Here is a 15,504-nt window from a genome sequence, read left to right as displayed (position 1 = left end):
ACATGTTTTCTTTACGAGTGACAAACAAGAGTTAGGGAGGTATGGGCAAGAGCTAACTAAACCTTACCAAACCTCTCTTAGGATAGCAACCAGCTCTTCTAACAGCTTAGCCTTACCACAGGGTCCTGTCAGATTGCAACCGGAGTTGGGGTTACAGAGGTCGTACTGAACTCAAAAAGCAAAGGCGAGGCTAAGAGCAGACTGGGACCAGGGGTGCTTTCCAGTGCCTCGCTGGGTCCGCGGCCTGTTCTCCCCTAGACCAGGTCCCGACCTTTCGTACCATTTCCAGCCTCAGTGCCCTCGCAGTAGATAGCATGAGGGGCTCACTCACCCTTGTGACAGTGCGAAAGGAAGTAGGCGCGGGCTTTCAGGTTCTCCCGATCAAAGCGGTCAATAGAGATGGTTGGATATTCCACCATCTGTCCTTGGAAGGAGCTCATAGCGCCAGGAAGGCTAGCCCCTAAACCCGCCGCGGAAGCCGAGGTGCACACTGACCCTGGGTGCCGCCACTTCCGGGAACCTGTACACCGCCTCCCATAGGCCGGTCGAGCCCAGCCACGTCCAATCAAAGGAGCCTTGCGGCTGGGGGCAGAGCTAAAAGCATCCAGTCCTGTGCCCGCGTCCCAGGACTCTCGGTTTAAATAATTGCAAGAGCTGTGCACTAGCTTAAGTACAACCGTGAACAAGCACCAACAGACTCTATTAACGAAGAGTCAGAAGTCGTTTTCTCTTCCTGCCCTCGTGGTTATCCTGTAAAATACAAACTGGGAAAAGAGGAAAAAAGAAAAAAGAACCCGATCTTCTGCTGACAAGATGAAATGCAAGGCTCACTGAGCCTGCCGCGATCTCACAGCAGGTCACTGGAGAGTCGCGATCCTGCCAGAAAGCAACAAAGGAAACCAAAAGTGTTTGGTGCCCTGGTGCAGAGCTGCCCGCAGCTGTGGAGTAATCGATGCAGGAAATAAAACACAGCTGGAAATAGTGGCCAGGGAGCTTCCCCTTTTCTAATAACACTGCCTTGCATTTCCTCTTGTCAACAGAAGATCGAGTTTTTCCTTTTTTTCCTCTTTTCCCAGTTTGTATTTTACAGGATAACCACGAGGGCAGGAAGAGAAAACGACCTCTGACTCTTTGTTAATAGAGTCTGTTGGTGCTTGTTCACGGTGTGCATAAGCTAACTATGTCTCGAAGGCTACAATTCAGACGTAGATTCTTAGAGGAAAAGAAAAATAAAAGTAAAGATCCTGTTGATCTGTTAGCCTCCAGTAATCACTGGAGCTGTATTTTTAGGAAGCCAGAAGGATGTCTATAAAGAAACGGAGGGAGAGGACAATGTTTGGGAAAGCTCATGGTAACACTAATAAGATCCACAAAGACTTTTGTCAGTGGTCTTTATTGTCTCCTTCCTAGCAAGTTCTTCTTAGATGCTGTTGTTCACAAACAACCAGAACCTCCAAATCTTGCTATGCTGAACACTTCGACAAGCCTTATGGAGGTGGGAAGGAAAATTCCCCAAAGGGCAGGGAGCTAATTACCTTATCTGGGGCTACTTCTCACCCTTGGAAATGGCCATTCCTTGTCCACCTCTGTGTTGGAATTAACCTCTTGTGACTAACAGATGAGAACCTTTTGGATCTATTAATCTAGCAGACCACTAGTTTCCACCAACCCAAAAGCTAAGAATGTTGTCAGACAGCATCTTGGGCCTATACAAGAGCTTCCCCACCTTCTCTGTATCTGCCTCTCTGGTGTGTCCAGAATTTCTGTTGTTGTTGTTTTGTTTTGTTTTAAGAGACGGGTTCTCTGTGAAACAGTCCTGCTGTTCTGGAACTCACTCTGTTAGATCAGGCTGTCCTTGAACTCACAGAGATCTGCCTGCCTACTGGGATCAAAGGTATGTACCACCACAGCCCGCCCAGAAATGCATTTTAAACATGCCTTGGTTTATGACTTTCTTTGTTATATAATACTTCACAATGTTGTTTCCACATTGGAAAATAGAATTTAGGGTGACCTAAGTCTGTGTTCCTGGCCCATGGTCACTTAAAAGAACTCCAAATAAATGCTTCTTCCCTGTGAGATGAGAGCTACGGGTCCATAGCGGTTAAGCTGACTAAGATACGCCTTCAGAGTTCAGCACACTCGAAAAACCACGGAAGTGAAGAATATGCCAAACAGTATTTCCCAGAGAGAGAAGTGATCCCGGAATAATGCCAGGAGACAGGCCAGAAGGCCAAGATCAGATAACATTTGCTTGCTCTTGCAGCCATAACAGTTCCTTTCCCATACAGATTTTCATAAAGAGGAATTGGGGGGAAGAGGGAAGGCAGGCAGTGGAGGGAAGTAGTCTAGACATAGTCACTAATGTACACATCTTACCACAGTAGAACTGACAAAGCCTTGGTTTTGTATAAGATGGTCTGTCTTAGGATAACGGGGACTATTGCTGTGGCTGGGTTGCCCATACAGAACAATAACTTGTGCATTGAGTCTGGTTATCTGCAGAATTGTTCCTAAGTTGAAACTCCTCAAGAGGAAAGGCAAAATAAGGTTCTTATTCTTGTTTATTTGTTCACTTCTTTCCTCTTTATCATGTATACAGTAGGAAATAATGGTGAGACTCAAGTTATCAATGTAAGTTATCAACGTCAGCAACATGTACACTTAGATTCTTACAGCTTACCTTTTCCACTCAAGAATCTTTCCTTTTACAAGTTTTTACACAACACCGAACAAATATGACACAGGCAATGAAACCCAACATTCGCTTATAATAAATCATAAAGTGATCTATTTGAAAGCAATTCTTTGGTATGGCGTTGTGTGGCATGATAGCGTGTGTAATGCAGAGTATGTGTGTTTTATGTTTAAAATTGAGACTTCTGGGTATAGTGGCACAAAGCAGAGGCAGGTGGATCTTTGTGTAATTGGAGCCGGCCTGTTCTCCATAGCAAGATCCAGGTCAGTCAGAACTACACAGTGAGACCCTGTCTCAAAACGACAACAAACTCTAGAACTGAGACTTCGGGAAATTAGGCAATTTGACACAGATGCACCTTGGTACAATCACCTGGGATTGATCATGTATTTGCTTTTGAGTTTATTTTCGGCCATCGTGGGCTCAGATTTTTTTCCTTTTTTTTTTTACAAAAACAAGGCAGGGAGAAAAGGCATGAAGGGTGGAAGTGAATTGCTGGGATGTCTGTGGAGCATGGGAGGGAGGGCTGGATGTGGATATAATCAAAATATGTTGTCCATGGCTAGACAGCTGAGACGTTGAGACTTCATACTGCTCCCGCAGGGAGATCAAGTTCAATTCTCATGTCTCATATTGGGTGTCTCAAAATCACCTGTCATTCTATTTCCAGGGGATCCAGGGGATCCAATGCCCCAGGCTTCCAGAAGTATCCACGTTCAGACACACACACACACACACACACACACACACACACACACACACACACACGGAGAGAGAGAGAGAGAGAGAGAGAGAGAGAGAGAGAGAGAGAGAGAGACTTAAAAATAGTTTACATGTACGAAATCTATATGAAATAATACACAGCTCTCAGGAAAGGAACCAAAGAAGCTACTGTCATATTCCAGGAAATCTGATGGTCAAAATTTATTCATTTCTTCAACAAACTACTCACTCTCTATCATGTTACAGACCCTGAGCTGAACACTAAGGCACGGTGTTGGCAAGTAAAGTAGTCAAAAAAATCTTTGTTTGTAGACTGCAGTAGTTTATCACTGTCCCTTGTGTGGGTCCAGATGCCTTCAGTGTTCTGTATTTCACTTTCACGGCAACCTTAGCAGAGAGGTTTTTGTTATTTAAGGTTGTTGTTATGGAAATTGTACAAGGTCACATTCTCAATAAGCAGAGTCCAGATTTACATTCAAGGCCACTGTGTTCTGAAGAACCTCCCGCATAACTCCCTTGTCATCCTGCTTCCTTCATTGCGTCAGAGCGGAACCAGCAGCAGTGCGGTGGTGAAATGCATGTATTCATCCTAAGCATCCTCTGTTTGCATCTACTGCACGCTAGGAGCTGTTAGGCCATCTGTGATCCAGGACTATAGAGGAAGACAGCAAATCTGAATGGGTAGTATGCAAATTCCTAAATCTTTACTGGCCTTGTAAGTCTCTGAGAGGTTTCTTGTTGTTTTGTTTTGTTTTTACTGAGAATAAAATAGAAAGCTATTGCAGGGACCCAAGCCAAGTCCAAGACAGACATAATCTGACTTAGGTTTTAAGTGGGTTGTGCTGACTATTGTGTTGAGTGGAGGTGAGGAGAGATGCTGGGAATTACTGTAATCACAAGAGAAACTGCAAAGATATGGCTTTTTGGACTTACATGGAGATCTCAAAGCCAACAGGTCTCAGTGATGGGTGGACTAAGAGAAACAGAGAACACCGGCCAACAGCTATTCACAGTGGAAGACATGGAAGCAGCAGAATTTCCTTTGTTTGGGGGAAAAGGTTGGCTCTGGATGTAGAGTACAAATTGTACAGATAAATCTAAAATTCAGAGATATATCTTGGCTAAGGAAATTAATCTGGGAGTTATAAATAGATCCTTTTATTTTTAGTATTTAGTGACTCTTTAAAAAGAATTTTGCAGAATTTAACCAGTGGAGGAAAAAAAAAAACCAAGGCTTGTGTTTACCTGGCTCACAAAATTCTTACATTCTGGGAATTTTCAGTGAACTGGCTCTCACTCATCGTCCTTTTCCCTTTCACCCTCTACTTATTAGCAAATCATCATGGCTCTCCACTCAAAAATACCGACCTTGAATCACTTTTCAAAGAAATAGGTGATATATTAAGTGTTAGTGAAGATGCTGTTGGGAAAATAAAGCTATAGATGTTAGTTAACTTTCATTTAGTCATTACCAGACACCATGGTGGATGGATTACTTGAATCTATACACACTGACAGTTATCTTTTATCAGGATCCAGAACCTCTGCTATCTCTACTCTCTCAAAGACTTTTATATAACGCCTCTGAGTCTCCGCCTCATCGCAGCAGTGAACAGTTCCCAGCTGGTGCATTCCACTGTACAGAACACAGATCTCCTCGCCCAGTCTAGCCCTTAAAGTGCACACAAACGCCAAGAGCAGGGGGCGGGGCCTGAAGGAGCTGGGCGTGGCCTACGTGAGCGGGCGGGGTGGCGTCACTGCGTTGCTAGGAGACGAGCCGGCGGCAGCGGCAGCAACAGTTGGCCCCTGGCTGACTCAGCCCACAGATCCCGAGTAGAGAACGCAAGCACCGCAGCACCCTCCAGCGAGGCCGGCTGAACCAGGGTAACCGCGGATAGCGGGAGCCGGGCCTGAGCGGATGGGCAGCGAAGACCCGGGCCCTGACCACCGTGCCCCTGGCTCCGTCCCGCCCCGGGAGCGCAAGCCCCGCCCCTTCCGCCCGGCCACCCTGGTACCTGGGTTTTCTGTCTTTTAGGGCGGGTCTTTATTTGGCCCTTCCTACATCTTCGGATAGGCTCCCCAGCTAAACTCTTCTGCTTCCCGAGGCAGCTCATGTAATCGCTTTTCCATTTAATGCCTGGGTTCAGAGGACTGTCTCTAGCCCTGCTTCTTCTGGGCAAATTATACCTTACAGAAATCGTGATTTATGGCAAAAAGAAGGTGGTTTCTGGCAGACAGAACGCTAACTGTGGGAACGCTCTTAAGGGTGGCTTTATGCTCCACAATCGCTAATTTGCACATCAGGGCTGTGGATCGACCATTGGGGAGTGGTTGGGGTTGGGGCGCGGCACTTTGACTGGGTTCAGAAAATGGTGTTCTGTTTCGGACACAGTGTGAAAACTGGGTTCAGATTAACAGTCGCGTTCATTATCTTGGCCAAGGTTTACGTATAGTTTAAAGGGATCCTCAGTTATATTCTCCCACCTGCTTGGAGCACAGATAATGAATTAATGTGAGGAGAGTCGGGGCCGTTAGATTAGGCATGTTGTCATGTTGTGTTATTACCGTTAAGGGACAATAGCTTCAGCGACAGCAGGCAGGATCGATCCCTAAAACACTCATCAAAGAGACGCTCAACGTGAAAAGTAGAGAAAGATGTAATTAAGGTGGCACACGGCCAAGAGCGATAAGGAAAAAGGTCCTGGGACCCAGGTTTGTGACATAAGCTTTAGGGTTAAGGAGAGGAAGAAACTAAGTAGGTCATAAGAGGGGGATGCATAACAAACCGTCTCATTTAAGTTGTGGGTTTCCTGTTGTAGAACTTGCGGTGACTGGCTACATCGCAGGTGTCTGCTTTTACATTAGAGCCTTCATTTCTCAGGGACTTGAGTTTGGTGGCATGTTTTCCCCCTCCCAGTACACATATAGCCCTTAATAGTGCTTAATGAAATTCGGTTTCTAAAACGTAGACACTCAAGCATTGCCACTTCCTGTTTGTAGTGATACATATATGTATTATAGAAAATATGTATTATATAATATCTTTTTCATTCACTATTTTAAAATGCTATGCATAGGTATTCTTATGTGAGCAAAACTAGAAAATGACTGTTTTTACACAGCCTTGCAAAAACAGAAACATATATATATATATATATATATATATATATATATACAGTTGTTATTGTGGTATTGTCTTCACAGAGTAAAAATTAATGAAAAAGTATTCCTTTCACAAAAGATTGAGGATTCTTTTTTCCTGGCAACAAGTCTAATATTGAAGCATTGATATTTGTATATCCTTTACATCTGATGACATTGTTAGTCTGCTTTGCAGTTATGAATTTTAAAACAACTTTGTGCTATTTCAAAGATTCACCCATTCTTTATGAAAGGCAGTAGAATAAAATGGACAAAAAAAATCCAACATGCTTCACTAAAAATATTTGGGAGAATAGCCGTTTTTAAAGAAACATCAGGCCTGAACATCACCATTAATCAGGGGAGAAGACAGCTAAATAATATCCCCAATTTATTAGCACACATTTATAACAGCATTCCATAAAACTAGGTGTGATACAAATGCCTGAAATCCCGTCTCTTGGGATGTGAAGCCAGGAGGATCAGAAGTTCAAGATCATCCTCAGGAGTTCGAGCCCGCCTTGGACAATATGAGACCCAGTGCCAAAGATAAAATAAGTGTCTTCTGGTTACAAACAAATTTATATACAAACCTCTTGCGTTGAGTGTGGTGGGATGCACACCGGTCATGCTGAATGCTTTTTTTCCCCAGACTACCCAATGTAGACCTTGCTCTGTGGACCACGGTAAGGATTATAGACTATCCCATGGCCATCTTACTCATTCCCTAACCCTCCAGGGCTGCAGCCTGGTGTCTTTCTCAGGTTTTATCTGGAATGGTTGTGATATATTTTATCATCTGGACTTCAACAAGATGTAATTGTGTCCTAGCATGTTAAGTCTGGTCAGTAATTCCTCCAACAGTTTCTGTAGTTTTAACTGTTTCATGGAAGCTCGGGTTTGGCTCAATTCCTGGGGAAGAAGTTTGCTGTATGCTAAACTGCACTTCCATCCATGTTTCCTCCTTGGCCAAATAAGCCGCTTCTGGATCTAGCTATATATCTTTCCGGTAAACTTCATAATCAACCAAGGAACACTTGGCTGCCATAGTTTCTTCCACCTTCTGATTTGTTGATCTGTATGGCGTGGTTTACAAGTTCATTCGGGGCCCTCCCATCCCTCCTGGTCTTCTAGAAGCGGAAGTAAAGGCCTTCAGTTCAAGCCTTATCATGAACCCTTGCAACAAGTTCCTGACTGGACAGAAATACTTGCTGAATTGACTAATTTGGATCCACGAAGAGAAACACCACAGCATTTCCTAAGAAGAGATGTGGAACTTTCTTTAGAAGTTGAGAAAAAGGGAAGAAAATCTGAAATCCCTATTACTAACCTAAAAAGTAAGGCTCCTCACTGGATAAATTAAATACTCCATGAGTACAAGGCTACATCTCCACAGGAGCAACCACCGAGGGAGCAGGCCTGAGCCAGAGACCTCTTTGGGGCTGGGCCCAAGCCAAGGGCCTCTGTGGGAGAAGGCCCGAGCCAGGGATATCTGTGGGAATAGGTATGAGCTAGTAACCTCAGCCAGAGCAGGCTTGAGCCAGCCACATCAGCAGGAACAGCCTCAAGCAAGCAACTTCTATGGGAGCAGGCCAGAATGACCCTCGAAGAGCACGGAGACCGGGAACACCGAGTGACCTCTCGGATGACTAGACCCGTGGTCTGCCCTCTGGGGTGACTAGAACTGTGGCCCTGACTGCACCACAAGGAGCAACCATCTGAGTCTTGGATACCCTGGCACTTGGAAGATTGATCACCAGAGACACAGCCCAACTATATCAATTAGAGGAAAAGATTGATAGACAAGGTAGGAATTATTCTCAAGACCACAAATAGCAACATGACACCAATGAAAACTAGTGACCCTACAGCAGCAAGACTTGAACACCCCAATAAAGATGAAGCAGAAAAAAATGACCTAAAAATAACTTTAGAAGAATATTTGAGGCCCTTAAAGAGGAAATGACAAATCCTTCAAAGAAATGGAGGAAAAGACAAACAAACAATTGGAAGAAATCAACAAATCCATTAAAGAAAACCAAGAAAAAGCAATCAAACCGATGAAAGAAACTATTTAGCACTAGAAAACTGAAATAGAGACAATAAAGAAAATACAAACCGAGGGAATTATAGAAAGAGCAATCATGAGAAAACGATCAGGAACCACAAATTCAAGCATGAACAGCAGAATACAAGAGATGGAAGAGAGAATCTCAAGCACTGAAGATACAATAGAAGAAACAGACTCGTTGGTCAAAGAAAAAATTAAATCTAATAAAAGCTTAACACAAACTATCCAGGAAATATATGATACATGAAGAAAAGACAAAGCCTAAGAATAATAAGGGATAGAAGAAGGAGAAAAGTATTGCTCAAAAGTACAGAAAATATATTCAACAAAATCATAGAAGGAAATTTTCCTAACCTAAAGAAAGATATGCATATGAACATACAAGAAGATTACAGAACACCAAATAGACTGGATCAATAAAAAAAAAAAGCTCCCCTCACCACATAATAATCAACACACTAAACATATAGATTAAAGAAAGATAGTTCCGGGACGGACACCAAAGCTACAGAGAAACCCTGTCTCAAAAAACCAAAAAAAAAAAAAAAAAAAAAGAAAGAATATTAAGAGCAGCAATGGAAAAAGGCCAGTACCATATAACTACAGACCTATCAGAATTATACCTGACTTCTCAATAGAAACAATGAAAGCCAGAAGGTCCTGGTCAAGTGTTATGCAGACATTAAGAGACCAAGGATGCCAGCACAGACTACTATATCCAGCAAAACTTTCAATCACCATAGACAGACAAAACAAGGTATGCCATGGCAGAACCAGATTTAACCAAAACCTAGACACAAACCCAGCCCTACACAACGTACTAAAAGGAAAACTCCAACCTAAGAAAGTTGACTACATCCACAAAAACACAGACAATAGATGATCTCACAGCAGCAAATCCCCAAAATGGGAAACACACACAATAACATCACCACCAACAGAAACTAAACAGGAACGAGCAATCACTGGCCACTAATATCCCTTACTATGAATGGGCTCACTCACCTATAAAAAGACACAGGCTAACAGATTGCATACGAAAACAGAATCCATCTTTCTGCTACACACAAGAAACACATCTCAACCTCAAAAACAGACATCATCTCAGAGTAAAGGGTTAGAAAAAATGGACCAATCAAATGGACCTAAGAAACAAGCTGGTGTAGCTATCCTAATATCTAGTAAAATAGATTACAAACTAAAATCAATCAAAAGAGACAAAGAAGTACATTTCATATTAGTCATAGGAAAAATCTATCAAGAGGAAATCTCAATACTGAACATCTATGCCCCAAATACAAAGGCACACTCATATGTAAAAGAAATACTTCTAAAGCTTAAATCACACATTAAAACCCACACACTAATAGTGGAAGACTATCACTCCCCTCTCACCACTGGACAGGTCAGTCAGACAAAAAAATGAACAGAGAAATAAGGGAACTAACAGATGTTATGACACAAATGAACTTAACAGACATCTATAGAACATTCCATCCAAACATAAAGGAATATACCTTCTTTTCAACACCTCATGGATCCTTCTCAAAAATTGACCACATACTCGGTAACAAAGCAAACCTCAACAGAAACAAAAACATTGGAACAACCCCATGTATCTTATCAGATCACTATGGCTTAAAATTAGAATTCAACATCAACACTAATTCCAGAAAACCCACAAACACATAGAAATTAAACAATGATCACCTGAATCATCAATGGGTCAAGGAAGAAAAAAAGAATGAGGTGAAAGACTTCCTAAAATTCAGTGAAAATGATCATACAACATACCCAAATTTATGGAACACAATGAAAGCAGTGTTAAGAGGAAAGTTCACAGCACTAAATGCTTATCTAAAGAAGTTGGAAAAATCCCACATTAGTGAGTTAACAGAGCACCTGAAAACTCTAGAACAAAAAGAAGCAAACTCACCCAGGAGGACTAGATGGCAGGAAACAATCAAAGTGAGAGCTGAAATCAACAAAAAGGAAACAAAGAAGACAATACAAAGAATCAATGAGACAAGGAGTTGATTCTTCGAGAAAAATCAACAAAATAGACAAACCTTTATCCAAACTAAACAAAAGGCAGAGAGGGAATATCCAAATTAAAAAAAATTAGAAGTGAAAGGGGGACATAACAACAGACATGGAGGAAATCCAGAGAATCATTAGGTTATATTTCAAAAACCTGTACTCCACAAAATTGGAAAACTTAAAGGAAATGAGCAATTTTCTGGATAAAAATCACTTACCAAAATTAAATCAAGACCAGATAAGCAAATTAAATAGAACTATACTGCTAAAGAAATAGAAAGTCACCAAAGTCTCAAAACAAAAAAAAATTCAGAATCAGATAGTTTCAGTGAAGAATTATACAAAATTTTCAAAGAACTAATACCAATACTCCTCAAATGTTCCATGAAGTAGAAACAGAAGGAACATTGTCAAACTCTTTTTTCCGAAGCTACAATTACTCTGATACCCAAACCACACAAAAACATTGCTAAGAAAAAGAATTACCAGACCAATCTCACTTATATACATTGATGGAAAATTACTCATTAAAATATTGGCAAACTAAGTCCAAGATCACATCAGAAAAATCATCCACCATGATCAAGTTGACTTCATCCCAGAGATGCAGGGATGCTTCAGCATACGAACATCTGTCAATGTAATTCACCATATAAACACAGTGGAAAAAAATCCCACATGATCATCTCATTAGATGCTGAAAAAGCCTTCGACAAAATACAACATCCCTTCATGATAAAGGTGTTGGAGAGAGCAGGGATACAAGGGACATACCTAAACATAATAAAGGCAATATGCAGCCAACAGCCAACATCAGACTAAATGGAGAGGAACTCACAGTGATCCCACTGAAATCAGTAACAAAACAAAGTTTTCTATTCTCTCCTTATCTATTCAATATAGTACTTCAGGTCCTAGCTAGACAATAAGACAACAAAAGGAGATCAAGGGTATACAAATTGGAAAAGAAGAAGTCAAACTCTCGCTGTTTGTTGATGATATGATAGTTTACATACCGACCACAAAAATTGTATCAAGGAACTTCTACAACTCATAAACATCTTCAGTAATGTAGCAGGATACAAGATTAACTCGAAAAAAATCAGTAGCCCTCCTGTACACAGATGATAAACAGACTGAGAATGAAATCAGAGAAACATCACCCTTCACAATAGCCATAAACAGCATAAAATATCTTGGGAGATCGGAAGAGCAAACAAGTGAAAGACCTGAATTTTAAATCATTGAAGAAAGAAATTGAAGAAGACACTAGAAGTTGGAAAGACCTCCCATGCTCTTGGGTAAGTAGAATTAACATAGTAAAAATGGCAATCTTACCAAAATCAATCTACAGATTCAATGCAATGCCCATCAAAATCCCAACAAAATTCTTCACAGACCTCAAAAGAACAATACTCAACTTCATATGGAAAAGCAAAAAATCCAGGATAGCCAAAACAATCTTGTACAATAAAATAACTTCTGGAGGCATCACAATCCCTGACTTCAAGCTCTGCTACAGAATTACAGTACAGAAAACAGCTTGGTATTGGCATAAAAACAGACAGGAGGACCAATGGAACCGAGCTGAAGGCCCGGATATCAGTCCACGAACCTATGAAAACCTGATTTTTCACAAAGAAGCAAAAAAATATACAATGGATAAAAAAAGCATATTCAACAAATGGTGCTGGCATAACTAGATATCAACATGTAGAAGAATGAAAATAGATCCATATTTATCACCATGCACAAAAGTCAAGTCCAAATGGATCAAAGACCTCAACATAAAATCAACCACACTAAACCTCATAGAAGAGAAAATGGAAAGTATACTTGAACACATTGGCACAGGCTACCACTTCCTAAAACCTCAGTAGCACAGACACTGAGAAAAAAAATTAATAAATGGGACCTCCTGAAATTAACTGAGAAGCTTCTGTAAAGCAAAGGACAGTCAACAAGACAAAACAGCAGCCTACAAAATGGGAGATCTTCACCAACCCACATTGGACAGAGGGCTGATCTCCAAAATATACAAAGAACTCAAAAAAATGGAGTACAGACCTAAACAGAGAACTCTCAACAGAGGAATCTAATATGGCCGAAAGGCATTTAAGAAAATTGTCAACATCTTTAGCCATCAAAGAAATGTAAATCAAAACAACTCCAAGATCCCACCTTTCACCTGTAAGAATGACCACAATCAAAAACACTGATGACAACTTATGCTGGAGAGGTTGTGGGGGAAAGGGAACACTCCTGCATTGCTGGTTGGAGTGCAAACTGCTACAGCCACTTTGGATATCAGTATGGCAATTTCTCAGAAAATTAGGAAACAACCTTCCTCAAGACCCAGCAATACCACTTTTGGGTATATATCCAAAGGATGCTCAATCATACCACAAGGTCATGTGCTCAACTATGTTCATAGCAGCATTTTTTGTCATAGCCAGAACCTGGGAACAACCTAAATGTCCCTCGACTGAATAATGGATAAGGATAATGGAGACAGCAGAAAAAAAATGACATCTTGAAATTTGTAGACAAATGGATGGATCTAGAGAACATCATACTGAGTGAGGTAACCCAGACCCAGAAAGACAAATATCATATGTACTCATTCGTAAGTGACTTTTAGACGTAAAGCAAAGAAAATACAGCCTACAATTCACAATCCCAGAGAACCTAGACAACAATGAGGACCCTAAGAGAGCCAGAAGTGCATCTATTCTACATGGAAAGCAGAAAAAGACAAGATCTTCTGAGTAAATTGGGAGCATGGGGACATTGGCAGAGGATAGAAGGGGAGGGGACAGGAAAGGAGGGGAGCAGAGAAAAATATATAACTCAATAAAAACAAAACAAAATAAAAGGGTCACATATCTTTTTTTTTAAAATATCAAGTTCAGTCAGATGTGGGTTTTTCCACAATGTTTTTTGTTTGTTTGGTTTTGTTTGTTTTCTGGGCACTTTGGTTTCTTGTTTTTCTCAGTTTAATGTCTACCAGCTTTTCTGATTTCCCTTTAGTCATGACTGAAGTTTTACAAAAGCCCTGTTCTCCTTTTCACTCCTGTTTGACTTCTTTCCCACCTAGAGATGTCAGGTCACAGTGTCTGAGACACTTCATGTCAGTAAGACAAATGCATTTTTATTAGTCCCCCTGCCCCAATGGCCAAAGTAAAGCACTGCATTTTAAAGTCCCGAGTGTCACTATCAGAAGTAGCAATGGCATTGTATTTTCCCATATTCACTGAAGTATTTAAGCAAGGAATGTCAAGTTCTTTGTGAATTTTAGTTTATCTCTTCAAAACGTAGCTCCCATTCCAAAGATAGTAAGGGATAGTTAATTCTAGATAAATGTGAGCGTGGCCATGGCGTGAGAACATGGATTCAGGTTACTCTGCTTGCTATCTTCCACCATGGAAGAGAATAAATGAAGTTTGTTACCATAGAGCAAAAGTCAGGTGAAAAAATAATGCATTTGTCAATTACATTGACATAATTATGGACATAAGAGGGGCAGGTTAGAACAGAGCAAGGGAATACCTTCTGTCGATTTTTGTTATTATAAAATTCTTACCTAGTGGTCTGCTAAGTAACAAATCTGTTTTCCTCACAGTCATAGATACGTTAGCTCAGAGACAGAGGTTGAAAGTAAATGCTGTTCAGCACCCGAGGAAGTTCCTGCTGACGTTGTTTGAACTGCAGCACCTGCTCTGGGCAGGTGGTCTGTCTGTGCGATCCCGAGCACAGAGTACTTCACAGAGCTTCACGAGGCTCACTTTCCGTTTGCCTTTTCCTAAACTAGACACGAAATAGTCTCGTTCTGTTATGATGAAATTGGCGTTACATTTCCAGATGTCTGATAGATAATGTCTTTAAGATGGGCATTCCCGCTGAGAAAAACTTCCCTTCCTGAAGCTTTGCCTTGGTGTGGCACCTTTTTCCTCCTCCCGTAGCCTGCAGAAGTTTCCTGTGTGTTGCTTACGCTGAAAGTGGCAAAAGACGTGGCAGTCAGGAAAATATCTTTTTATCTTCAAGGTTATTACTTTTAATGAAGAATTTTTAAATACAATCTTTTCTTATTTTACATCTATCCCTGCTCCCACTCCCTCCCCTCCTCCTGCTCCACCCCCATCCACTCCTCAGAAAGGGTAAGGCTTCCCATGGGGAGTCAACAAAAGTGTATGATTCTTGCTTAATGCAAATATTTTTGAATGATACAAGCAAATCAAAGCATCCTATTGTCAAACAGCTAAGCCTAGAGTAAAAATGATGGGGAAACAAAACTAACGCCAAACCACAAACCTAAGAAAACAAGATTTGTCTATAGACACAGTAAAGTGATTCAGCCACTAACTTCATAGAAAATATGACTAGTTTTGAATATTTTAAAAGTTTTTTTTATTATTTTAGAATTATTTTTATGACATGTATTCATGTCTTAAGAAGCCGTGTACACATGGGTGCAGTGCCCATAGAGACCAGCAGAGGGTGCTGATGGGCCTCCTAGGGGTTGGAGGTTCTGGTGCCTGTGAGTGCTTGAGTTGGTGCTGAGATTAAACTTCAGAAGCTGTAGCCACTGTGCAATCTCTCTAGCCACTCGAGTGGGTTTACTTTGTTTGTTTGTTGTCGGATACAGTCTCGCTGTGTAGCTTTGGCTGTCCTGGAACAAGCAGCTGGTCTGAAACTCACAGAAACTCAATTGTCTCTGCATGGATTAAACATGCGCACCACTACACCTGGCTTGAATGTATCTTTAATAAATGAATTCACATTTTTCCCTCTCTTGATTCTTCAAATCATATGTGTGTGTGTGTGTGTGTGT

The 15,504-nt window shown here is 41.2% G+C and overlaps 2 protein-coding genes across 5 annotated transcripts in view; one reads left to right on the top strand and one right to left on the bottom strand.

Annotated features, from left to right (window-relative positions):
- Positions 1-465, bottom strand: part of Dclre1c (DNA cross-link repair 1C) — a 34,977-nt gene extending 34,512 nt beyond the window's left edge. For all 3 annotated transcript variants that reach the window (XM_026783038.1, XM_005354840.3, XM_026783039.1), the window contains exon 1: positions 332-465. In XM_026783038.1, the coding sequence (XP_026638839.1) occupies positions 332-440 (109 nt within the window). In that variant the 5' untranslated portion in view covers positions 441-465. The remainder of the gene's footprint in view (positions 1-331) is intronic.
- Positions 466-5,190: 4,725 nt separating this feature from the next.
- Meig1 (meiosis/spermiogenesis associated 1) overlaps positions 5,191-15,504 on the top strand; it is a 15,627-nt gene continuing 5,313 nt past the window's right edge. Inside the window, exon 1 of one of the 2 annotated variants that reach the window (XM_005354835.2) lies at positions 5,191-5,305. The gene's annotated coding sequence lies outside the window, so the exon portion shown is untranslated. Of the gene's footprint in view, positions 5,433-15,504 lie in introns of both variants that reach the window. The other variant, XM_026783144.1, reaches the window with a different exon arrangement.

The sequence above is a fragment of the Microtus ochrogaster genome, chromosome 16 (genome assembly GCF_000317375.1).
Source record: "Microtus ochrogaster isolate Prairie Vole_2 chromosome 16, MicOch1.0, whole genome shotgun sequence".
Taxonomy (NCBI): Eukaryota; Metazoa; Chordata; class Mammalia; order Rodentia; family Cricetidae; genus Microtus; species Microtus ochrogaster.
The sequence above is the reverse complement of the archived record's forward strand: the minus strand, read 5'-3'. Positions and strand labels throughout refer to the sequence as shown.